At 32.3% G+C, this 12,580-nt stretch overlaps 1 protein-coding gene across 1 annotated transcript in view; it reads right to left on the reverse strand.

Moving 5' to 3' along the window:
• Positions 1 to 12,580, reverse strand: part of EPHA6 (EPH receptor A6) — a 1,095,310-nt gene that overhangs the window by 958,134 nt on the left and 124,596 nt on the right. Inside the window, exon 2 of the mRNA XM_074299847.1 lies at positions 5,907 to 5,971. Coding sequence (XP_074155948.1) covers positions 5,907 to 5,971 — 65 coding nt within the window. The remainder of the gene's footprint in view (positions 1 to 5,906; positions 5,972 to 12,580) is intronic.

Genomic DNA, 12,580 nt, shown 5'->3' on the forward strand with positions numbered 1-12,580 from the left:
CTATGATTAGAAGGCCATATATTAAAAATTATAATAATTTTTAGTTCAAAGATTTAGTTATAAACCCAATTGATCACCATGACATAAATGTTTATGTTATTTGTCCATTTTTTGTCTTTGAATATACTGGAAAATCATGCCATATTTTCTGTTATTTATTGGTTTAGCAAAATAATAAAGAACAATAATAATTAACAACAACAACAAAACAGCAATGAAGAAGGAAGAGGAGAAAAGGAAGAGGAGGAGGAAGAAGAAGAAGAGGAAATCATGGCTAACAGTATAAAACATGGCTTGCACCATCTATCTATAGAGAAACATGAATGTGATCATTGTCCACTACATTTAATTATAACAAAATAATTTTTTATAATACATTGCCCAATTTTATTTTATTTTATTTTTAATTTGTTTATTTTTTAATTTTATAATTATAAATTTTTGACAGTATATAAGCATGAGTAATTTTTATAGCATTATCCCTTGTATTCATTTTTCCAAATTATCCCCTCCCTCCCTCTACTCCCTCCGCTAGATAACAGGCAATCCCATACATTTTACATGTGTTACAGTATAACCTAAATGCAATATATGTGTATAAATCCAATTTTCTTGTTGCACGTTAAGTATTACATTCCGAAGATATAAGTAACCTGGGTAGATAGACAGTAATGCAAACAATTTACATTCACTTCCCAGTGTTCCTTCTCTGGGTGTAGTTGTTTCTGTCCATCATTGATCAACTGGAAGTGAGTTGGATCTTCTTTATGTTGAAGATATCCACTTCCATCAGAATATATCTTCATATAATATTGTTGTTGAAGTGTATAGTGATCTTCTGGTTCTTCTCATTTAACTCAGCATCAGTTCGTGTAAGTCTCTTCAACCTTTCTGAATTCATCCTGCTGGTCATTTCTTACAGAGCAATAATATTCCATAATCTTCATATACCATAATTTACCCAACCATTCTCCAATTGATTGACATCCATTCATCTTCCAGTTTCTAACCACTACGAAAAGAGCTGCCACAAACATTTTGGCACATACAGGTGCCTTTCTCATCTTTAGTATTTCTTTGGGATATAAGCCCAGCTGTAACACTGCTAGATCAAAGGTTATGCACAGTTTGATAACTTTTTGGGCATAGTTCCAAATTGCTCTCCAGAATGGCCGGATTCTTTCACAGCTCCACCAAAATGTATTAATGTCCCAGTTTTCCCAGATCCCCTCCAACATTCATTATTTGTTCCTGTCATCTTAGCCAATCTGACAGGTGTGTACTGGTATCTCTGAGTTGTCTTAATTTGCATTTCTCTGATCAGTAGTGATTTGGAGCACTCTTTCATATAATTTCAATTTCATCATCTGAGAATTGTCTGTTCATATTCTTTGACAGTTTATCAATTGGAGAATGATTTGATTTCTTATAAATTAGGGTCCGTTCTCTATATATTTTGGAAATGAGACTTTTATCAAAACCTTTGACTGTAAAAATATTTTCCCAATTTGTTACTTCCCTTCTAATCTTGTTTGTATTAGTATTGTTTGTACAGAAACTTTTTAGTTTGATGTAATCAAAATCTTCTATTTTGTGATCAATAATGATCTCTAGTTCTCCTCTGGTCATAAATTCCTTCCTCCTCCACAGATCTGAAAGGTAGACTATTCTCTTTTCCTCTAATCTATTTATGATCTCATTCTTTATGCCTAAATCATGGACCCATTTTGATCTTATCTTGGTATATGGTATTAAGTGTGGATCCATATCTAATTTCTGCCATACTAATTTCCAGTTTTCCCAACAGTTTTTTTTTTTCAAATAATGAATTTTTATCCCAAATGTTGGTATCTTTGGGTTTGTCAAACACTAGATTGCTTTAGTTGTACCCTATTTTGTCCTGTGTACTAATCTGTTCCACTGATTGACTAGTCTATTTCTTAGCTAATACCACATGGTTTTGGTGACTGCTGCTTTATAATATGGCTTTAGGTCAGGTACAATTCGACCACCTTGATCTGACTTTTTTTTTCATTAATTCCCTTGAAATTCTCGACCTTTTATTCTTCCATATGAATTTTGTTGTTATTTTTTCTAGGTCATTAAAATAGTTTCTTGGGAGTCTGATTGGTATAGCACTAAATAAATAGATTAGTTTGGGGAGTATTGCCATCTTTATTATATTCACTCGGACTATCCAAGAGCACTGAATGTCTTTCCAATTATTTAAATCTGACTTTATTTTTGTGGCAAGTGTTTTGTAATTTTGCTCATATAATTCCTGACTTTTCTTTGGTAGATGGATTCCCAAATACTTTATACTCTCAACATTTGTTTGGAATGGAATTCCTCTTTGTATCTCTTGCTGTTGCATTTTCTTGGTGATGTATAAAAATGCTAAGGATTTATGTGGATTTATTTTGTATCCAGCAACTTTGCTAAAGTTGTGAATTATTTCTAATAACTTTTTATTAGAATCTCTGGGGTTCTCTAAGTATAGCATCATATCTTCTGCAAAGAGTGATAGTTTGATTTCCTCATTACCTACTCTTATTCCTTTAATCTCTTTCTCAACTCTTATTGCCGAGGCAAGCATTTCTAATACAATATTGAATAGTAATGGAGATAGTTGGCAACCTTGTTTCACTCCTGATGTTACTGGGAAAGGTTCCACTTAATCTCCATTACATTTGATGCTTACTGACATATATGCTCCTCACTATTTCGAGGAATAGTCCATTTATTCTTATACTCTCAAGTACTTTCAGTAGGAACTGATGTTGTATTTTATCAAATGCTTTTTCTGCATCTATTGAGATGACTATATGGTTTTTATTTATTTGATTATTAATATGGTCAATTACACTAATAATTTTCCTAATATTAAACCAGCCCTGCATTCCTGGTATAAATCCTACTTGATCATAGTGTATTGTCCTGGGGATGATTTTCTGAAGTCTTTTTGCTTATATCTTATTTAAATTTTTCCATCAATATTCATTAAGAAGATTCGTCTATAGTTTTCATTCTCAGTTTTCAATCTACCTGGTTTAGTTATCAGTACCATGTCTGTGTCATAAAAGGAGTTTGGTAGAACTCCTTCATCCCCTATTTTTTTCAAATAGTTTATATAACATTGGGGCTAATTGTTCTTTAAATGTTTGATAGAATTCACATGTAAATCCATATCGTCCTGTTTTGTTTTTGTTTTTTTTTTTCCCTGGGGAGTTTATTAATAGTTTGTTCTATTTCTTTTTCTGAAATGGGACTATTTAAGCAGGTTACCTTCTCCTCTGTTAAAATAGGAAGACTATATTTTTGGAGGTAGTCATCCATTTCACTTAAGTTATCAAATTTATTGGCATAAAGTTGGCAAAGTAGCTCCTTATTATTTCTCTAATTTCCTCTTCACTGGTGGAAAGATCCCCCTTTTCATTTTTAAGACTAACAATTTGATTTTCCTCTTTCCTTTTTATGATCAGATTTACCAATTGTTTATCTATTTTATTGGCTTTTTCATAAGCCAATTATGGATATTAGCAGCTGATGCAAAAAGCTTCAGACCACAATGCAATTAAAATTACCTTTAATAAAAAGCCAGGGGAAAATAGACCAAAAAATAATTGGAAACTAAATAATCTTATACTAAAGAATGATTAGGTAAAACAGCAAATCATAGACATAATTAATACCTTCACCCAAGAATATGACAATAATGAGACATCATATCAAAATGTGTAGGATACAGCCAAAGCAGTAATAAGGGGAAGTTTTATATCTCTACAGGCCTACTTGCATAAAATAGAAAAAGAGAGGGCCAACGAATTGGGCTTACAACTAAAATTGCTAGAAAAGGAGCAAATGAAAAAACCCCAGACAAACACAAAACTTGAAATTCAAAAAATAAAAGGTGAGATTAATAAAATGGAAAGTAAAAAAAAAAAAAAAACTATTGAATTAATTAATAAAACTAAGAGTTGGTTCTATGAAAAAACCAACAAAATAGACAAACCCTTAGTAAACCTGATTAAAAAAAGGAAAGAGAAAAAGCAAATTGTTAGTCTTGAAAATGAAAAGGGTGAACTCACCACTAATGAAGAGGAAATTAGAACAATAGTTAGGGGCTACTTTGCTCAACTTTATGCCGATAAATTCGATAACTTAAATGAAATGGAAGAATACCTTCAAAAATATAGCTTGCCCAGATTAACAGAGGAAGAAGTAGTCTAAATACTCCCTAAACTAATCTATTTATTTAGTGCTATACCAATCAGACTTCCAAGAAACTATTTTAATAACCTAGAAAAAATAACAACAGAATTCATATGGAACAACAAAAGGTCGAGAATTTCAAGAGAATTAATGTAAAAAAAATTAAGTGAAGGTGGTCTAGCTGTACCTGATCTAGAACTGTATCATATTGTAAATTTAATTTTAGATGTTTAGATATGTCATCTGATAATAAACATTTTGATGTAAAAATATAGAATTATATTTTGAAACTCAGGGCATAGATTGTTAACAAGAAATTGCAGTATGAAAAGCTTGGGGAAAAGCTATGCAAGAACTGACCCTGAGTATTAACTATTTTGTTTTGTTTTATTATTTTTAAAGGAAAGTAAAAAATATGCATAAAGGCACTTATATATCTTTTATTTTAATATAAAGAGAAAATACGCATCATTCAAAATTACAATAATACCAAATTGATAAAGTGTTAATAAAAATCATAAAAGAATATCAATTTTAAAAAATTGACTAGTATGCTTTGCAGTTCTAATATATTACCATGTTAAATAAAGAAAGGAAGTTATTTCCAAGTTTCTAAGATTTAACTGAGTCTAGAAAAATATAAACACACCCTTTCTGTAGAAGATTAAAATAATTTCTATTATTGAACAAACCAAGAATTACATCAACAGTCCAACCAGAATTAACGTAATAGATATATGAGTGATTAAATGTTTTTATATTAAGTCTCTTTTTCTGAAGTGTACAAAAGTTCCAGGCAAAAATAACTACAAATACACAAAGATGTATCTTTGAAATAACAAGATATGTTGTCCTACATAAATGTTTATTTATCTTTTGGGGAATTTCTATGTTCATCTACTACATACTTTAAACCTAATACTTAGAAAGAAATTCTTCAAATAAAGCCTATCACGGAATCACAATGTGATAGACCTTGAATTTGAAGGGATCCTGGAGGTTATTTAATAAAATATTTTCATATTAGAGATGAAGATATGTATGATCCAGAAAAATTAAATGACTTGAACAAAATTTGGGATTTGAATATAAACATTCTGCCTTTCAATCTAGCTAAAGTCATTGCACTTCATAACAATAAACATAATTAATCATATTGTAAACTCGAGAAAAAAAACTTTTCCTATTTGAAGAACCCTTAATGAGAACCAATGTGTTGGCATAGATATAAATTGTTAATGTATTAGCAGCTTCAGGTTAAGTTTCCTAACATCTTATTTGTGTGCATACACACACCCATACAGGAGTTGGTGTGCATATGAGCATGTATATATGCCTTTATGTGTTCTTATTCAGTAATTTAAAATAGTAAACTTACAGGGAAAAACACTGAAAATTGTTTAGAGCCTTAATTTTGATAAAATATGTATTTCTGAGGGGTGTTTCAAAGTTTATGACTGTATAAATACTATATAAAAGGGCATTTTCTATTCTCTGTGTTAAAAGAGTGCTTGACTTATATCTTCATTTTAACATTAGTTGTAATTCTGATATTTTTATCTCTAGGCCATGATTTACATATAAAAATTCACTTCAGTCAAATCATTAAAGTTGTCCTCCACTTAAACGCATTGCTTTCCAATTTTACTTTTACGGTAATGAACAAATAATATTTATGAGTTTTTTTGACTTACCCCATTTAATGGATATGTTTTCCAACTTAGTTCACCAAGCACAGTTGTTGTATCAAGCAAGACAACTGAAATTAGAAAACAAACAAACAAACATTATTTTTAATTAAAAAGTAATATTTGAAAATTAGTTGAAACAAATTTATTCCAAATTCTATATAATTATTCTATTTATTCTTTAAATTACTCATTTGATATTCAGAAAAAGTCTTAAGTCTAATGAACTATTGAACCAATGAAAAATCTGTTATTTGGTAATGATAATTTAAAATATGCTTATATCAATGAAGTTGGAGAATAGATAATTTAATGTCTATATTTTTATTTTTTCCCTGGAGTAATTTAATTTTTTTCCATGGCTTTTTATTTACCAGATATATGCATGCATGGGTAATTTTACAGCACTGACAATTGCCAAACCTTTTGTTCCAATTTTTCCCCTCTTTCCCCCCACCCCCTCCCTCAGATGGCAGGTTGAACAATACATGTTAAATACGTTAAAGTATAAATTAAATAAAATATATGTATACATGTCCAAACAGTTATTTTGCTGTACAAAAACAATCAGATTTTGAAATAGTGTACAATTAGTCTGTGAAGGAAATCAAATATGCAAGTGGATAAAAATAGAGGGATGTAATGGTTCATAATCATCTCCCAAAGTTCTTTTGTTGGGTGTAGCTGATTAAGTTCATTACTGCTCTATTGGAACTGATTTGGTTCATCTCATTGTTGAAGATGGCCATATCCATCAGAATTGATCATCATATAGTATTATTGTTGACGTATATAATGATCTCCTGGTCCTGCTCATTTCACTTAGCATCAGTTGATGTAAGTCTTTCCAGGCTTTTTTGTATTCATCCTACTGATCTTTTCTTACAGAACAATAATATTCCATAATATTCATATACCACAATTAGTTCAGCCATTCTCCAATTGATGGGCTCAGTTTCCAGTTTCTGGCCACTACAAAGAGGGCTGCCACAAACATTCTTGCGCATACAGGTCCCTTTTTCTTCTTTAAAATCTCTTTGGCATATAAGCCTAGTAATAACACTGCTGGATCAAAGGGTATGCACAGTTTGATAACTTTTTTGATAACTCAAAAAGTTATCTCTCCAGAATGACTCAATATATTCACAATTCCATCAACAATGTATCAGTGTCTCTGTTTTCCCACACCCCCACCAACATTGTGCATTATCTTCCCTGTCATTCTAGCCAATCTGACAAGTGTTTAGTGGTATCTCAGAGTTGTCTTAATTTGCATTATTCTGATTAATAATGACTTGGAGCATCTTTTCATATGATTAGAAATCGTTTCAATTTTTTCATCTCATAATTGTCTATTCATATACATTATGAATTATCAATTAGAGAATGGCTGGATTTCTTATAAATTAGAGTCAATTCTCTATATATTTTGGAAATGAAGCCTTTATCAGAACCTTTGACTGTAAAAATGTTTTCCCAGTTTGCATTAGTTTTGTTTGTAAAAAAAATTTTCAATTTGATATAATCAAAATTTTCTACTTTGTGATCAATAATGATCTCTAATTCTTCTTTGGTCATAAATTCATTCCTCTTCCACAGGTCTTAGAGGTAAACTATCCTATGTTCCTCTAATTTATTATAATCTCATTCTTTATGCCTAAGTCATGAACCCATTTTGACCTTATCTTGGGGTATGGTGTTAAGTGGGTCAATGCCTTGTTTCTGCCATACTAATTTCCAATTTTCCCAGCAATTTTTGTCAAACATTTAATTCTTATCCCAAAAGCTGGGGTCTTTGGGTTTGTCAAACATTAGATTATTAAAGTTATTGATTATTTTGTCCTTTGAACTTAACATATTCCACTGATCAACTAGTCTACTTCTTAGCCAATACCAAATGGTTTTGGTAACCACTGCTTTATAATATCATTTTAAATCTGGTAGTTAGGCCACCTTCATTTGATTTTTTTCATTAATTCCCATAAGATTCTTGACCTTTTGTTTTTCCATATGAAATTTGTTGTTATTTTTTCTAGGTCGTTAAAATAGTTTTTTGAGAATCTGATTGGTATAGCGCTAAATAAATAGATTAGTTTAGGTAGTATTATCATCTTTATTATATTTGCTCACCCTATCCAAGAGCATTTAATATTTTTCCAGTTGGTTATATCAGACTTAATTTGTGTGGAAAGTGTTGTGTAATTTTGCTCATATAGTTTCTGATTTTCCCTTGGCAGATAGATTGCTAAATATTTTATACTATTGGTAGTTACTTTAAATGGAATTTCTTTTTGTAACTCTAACTGTTGAATTTTTTTTAGTGACATATAAGAATGTTAATAATTTATGTGGGTTTATTTTGTATCCTGAAACTTTGTTAAAAGTGTGGATAATTTCTAATAGCTTTTTAGTAGAATCTCTGGGTTCTCTAAGTATACACCATATCATCAGCAAAGAGGGATAATTGGTTTTCTCATTACTTATTCTAATTTATTTAATCTCTTTCTCAACTCTTATGGACAAAACTAGCATTTCTAATACAATATTGAATAGTATTGGGGATAGTGGGCAGCCTTGTTCACTCCTGATTTTACTGGGAATGTTTGCCGTTTATCCCCATTACATATGATGCTTACTGATGGTTTTAAATAGATGCTACTGATTATTTTAAGGATAAATCCATTTATTCTTATACTCTCAAGTGTTTTTTAGGTAGGAATGGATGCTGGATTTTATCAATTTTTTTTCTGCATCTATTGAGATGATCATATGGTTTTTGTTAATTTGGTTATTAATATGGCCAATTATATTGATAGGTTTCCTAATATTGAATCAGCCCTGCATTCCTGGTATAAATACTACTTAATCATGGGGTATTATCCTGAAGATGATTGTTTGTAGTCTTTTTGCTAATATCTTATTTAAGATTTTTGCGTCAATATTCATTAGGGAGATTGATCTATAATTTTCCTTCTCTGTTTTCAACCTACATGGTTTAGGTATCAGTATCTGTGTCATAAAAGGAATTCAGTAGGACTCCTTCATTCCCTATTTTTTCATATAGTTTATATAGCATTGGGGAATTGTTCTTTCAATGTTTGGTAGAATTCACATGTAAATACATCTGGTCCTGGAGATTTTTTCTTATGAAGTTGATTAATAGCTTGTTCTATTTCTTTTTCTAAAGTATGACTTTTTAAGCAATTTACTTCTTCCTCTGTTAATCTGGGGAAGCCTATATTTTTGGAGATAGTCCTCCATTTCACTTAGGCTATCAAATTTATTGCCAGAAAGTTGGGCAAAGTAACTCATTATTTCTCTAATTTCCTCTTCCTTGGTGGAAAGTTCTCCCTTTTCATTTTTAAGACTAATAATTTTATTTCTTCTCTCCTTTTTCAGATCAGATTTACCAAAGGTTTATCTATTTTATTGTTTTTTTTTTCATAAAACCAACTCTTAGGTTTTTTTATTAGTTCAATAGTTTTTTTTTTCCTTTCACTAATATTAATTTTTCCTTTTAATTTTAGAATTTCAAGTTTAGTATTTGATTGGGGTTTTTAAATTTGGTCTTTTTTTAGCTTTTTAAGTTGCAAGCCCAATTCATTGATCTCTTCCTCTATTTTATTCAAGTAAACCTCCTAAGATAATTTCCTCTTATTATCACTTAGCTTGCATCCCATAAATTTTGGTATGATGTCTCATCGTTATCATTATCTTCTCCAATTGACAGGCATCCACTCAGTTTCCAGTTTCTGGCCACTACAAAGAGGGTTGCCACAAACATTTTTGCAACTGTGAGTCCCTTTCCCTCCTTTAATATCTCTCTTGGATATAATCACAGTAGAAGCACTGCTGGATCAAAGGGTATGCACAGTTTGATAAATTTTTAGCACAGTTCCAAATTGCTCTCCAGAATTTTTGTATCCCTTCATAGTACCAGCAATGTACCAATGTCCCAGTTTTTCCACTTCCACTCCAACACTGCTTATTATTGTTTCTTGTCATCTTAACCAATTTGACAGGTGTGTAGTGATATCTTAGAGCTGTCTTAATTTGCATTTCTCTGATCAATAGGGATTTGGAGCAATTTTTCATATGACTACAAATAGTTTCAATTTTTTCATCTGAAAAGTGTCTGTTTGTTTTCTTTGACCACTTATCAATCAGAGAATGGCTTAAATTCTTAAAATTTTAAGTCAGTTTTCTATATATTTTAGAAATGAGGGCTTTATCAGAACCTTTGAATCTAAGTGTTTTCCAGTTTATTGCTTCCCTTCTAATCTTGTCTACATTAGTTGTGTTTGTACAAAAAAAATTAAACTTAATATAATCAAAATTATCTATTTTGTGATCAATAATGATCTCTAGTTCTTCTTTGGTTGTAAATTCACTCATCCTTCACAGATCTAAGAAGCAAACTATCCTATGTTCTTCAAATTTGTTTATAATATAATTCTTTATGTATAGATCATGAAATCATTTCAACATTATCTTGATATGATAATAAGTGTGGGTTAATGCCTATTTTCTGCCATACCAGTTTACAATTTGCCCAGCAGTTTTTGTCAAATAGTGAATTCTTATCACAACCACTGGAGTCTTTGGATGTTCTTTTTATTTTTTTTTCCTTTGCTCTTTTATTATTATAGTTTTTATTGACAAAATATATGCATGGGTAATTTTTCAATATTGACTCTTGCAAAAACTTCTGTTCCAACTTTTCCCCTCCTTTCCTCCACTACCTCCCCTAGATGACAAGTAGTCCCATACATGTTAAATATGTTAAAGTGAATGTTAAGTACAATATATGAATACATATTTATACAATTAACTTGTTGCACAAGAAAAATTGGATTTCAAAAGAAGGTAAAAATAATCTAGAAAGAAAAAGAAAAAGGAAGCAAACAATAATGGAAAAAATGGAAATGCTATTTTGTGGTCCACACTCATTTCATAATGTTCTTTCGCTGAGTAAATACCATAATGTATTCAGCCATTTTCCAATTGATGGATATCCATTCAATTTCCAGTTTCTAGTCACTATGAAAAGGGCTGCCACAAATATTTTTGCACATACAGGCCCCTTTCCCTCCTTTGAGATCTCTTTGGGATATAAGCCTAGTCGTAACACTGCTGGACCAAAAGGTATGCACAGTTAGATAACTTTTTGAATATAGTTCCAATGCATCAGTGCCCCAGTTTTCCCACATCCTCTCCAAAATTTGTCGATATTATTACCTGTAATCTTAGCCAATGTAACAAGTATGTAGTGGTATCACAGAATTGTCTTAATTTGCATTTCTCTGATCAATAATGATTTGGGACACCTTTTCATATGAGTAGAAATAGTTTCAATTTTATCACCCGAAAACTGTCTGTTCATTTTTTTTGACCATTTATCAGTTGGAGAATGGCTTTATTTCTTACAAATCAATTCTCTATATATTTTGGAAATAAGGCCCTCATCAGAACCTTTAAGTGTAAGAAAAATTTCCCAGTTTATTGATTCCCTTCTAATCTTGTCTGCATAAGTTTTGTTTATACAAAAGCTTTTTAATTTGATATAATCAAAATTTTCTATTTTGTGATCAATGATGATCTCTAGTTCTCCTTTCGTCACAAATTCCTTCCTCCTCCAAAGTCTGAGAGGTAAACTATTCTGTGTTCTTTTAATTTATGCATAATTTGAAACGCAAGGGGCGGAGCCAAGATGGCGGAGAGGAAACACACGACTCAGTGAACGTCCTCACTCCCTCACAACCAATTAGATAAATTAAGTCTCAAAATTAGCTCAGGATTGATAGATACCACAAGGACTGGAAGCACGACTTACCAGCTGAAGAGAATCTGGAGTTTCAACAGGAAAGGTCAGTTCTCAGGGGAGGAATAAGAAAGACCAGCACAGACGGTGGGGTAGGGGCACACTGCGCCCATTGCGCTGGGAGGGGCTCTGGGATCAGAGAAGCCACTGAGGTAAAGGAATCTGGCACAGGCTGTTAGCTCTTCTCTGCTAATTATTTAGCAGTTCAGAAGAGAAAGCCAAAATATTTTAAAACTCAGATTAGATTTTCCCCGGACCCTGGGGGTGACTCAGGCACAGATCGGGGTGTGGCCTCAGCTACCACCTGAGAATAGTTAAGAGACTGACAAGTGGGTGGATACGGCCCAAGGCAACACACACTGCCTAGCTTAGCTGGAGGGAGTGGAACTCAGCTCCAGGAAGTCCCAGAGAAGCGGAACCTTTGAACTAGGGACCACGGTTTCTGGCAGACACTTCCAGTTTGAGCGCAGGGGCTTCTTACGTCACCTGCTGCAGACACCCACTCCCCACCCGGACACATAGCCTGGGCTTCCTGCAGTCTTCACTATTCTACGCCCTCGAAGCACAGCAGTGCTAATCACCTCTGAGGCACTCCCAGGGAGAGGGTGGGGAACTCTCTCCCAGAGCTCTCTCTTAGCTCAGGCTCAGGAGCCGCTGCATCCATCCCGTCTGGGAGGAAGCTGGTAAAGAAGTAAATAATTTCCTACCCCAGAGACAGACCCCAAAAGATTTTTTTTAAGTATGAGCAAAAAAGCTAAAAAAACCATAGATTCCTTCTATACAGAGAAAGAGCGGGTATCCAACCCCGAGGAAGTTGACAGCAGAGAATCAGATAACAACCTAAAGGGGAACGATTCCT

This window comes from Sminthopsis crassicaudata, chromosome 3 (genome assembly GCF_048593235.1).
Source record: "Sminthopsis crassicaudata isolate SCR6 chromosome 3, ASM4859323v1, whole genome shotgun sequence".
In the NCBI taxonomy this organism is placed as follows: domain Eukaryota; kingdom Metazoa; phylum Chordata; class Mammalia; order Dasyuromorphia; family Dasyuridae; genus Sminthopsis; species Sminthopsis crassicaudata.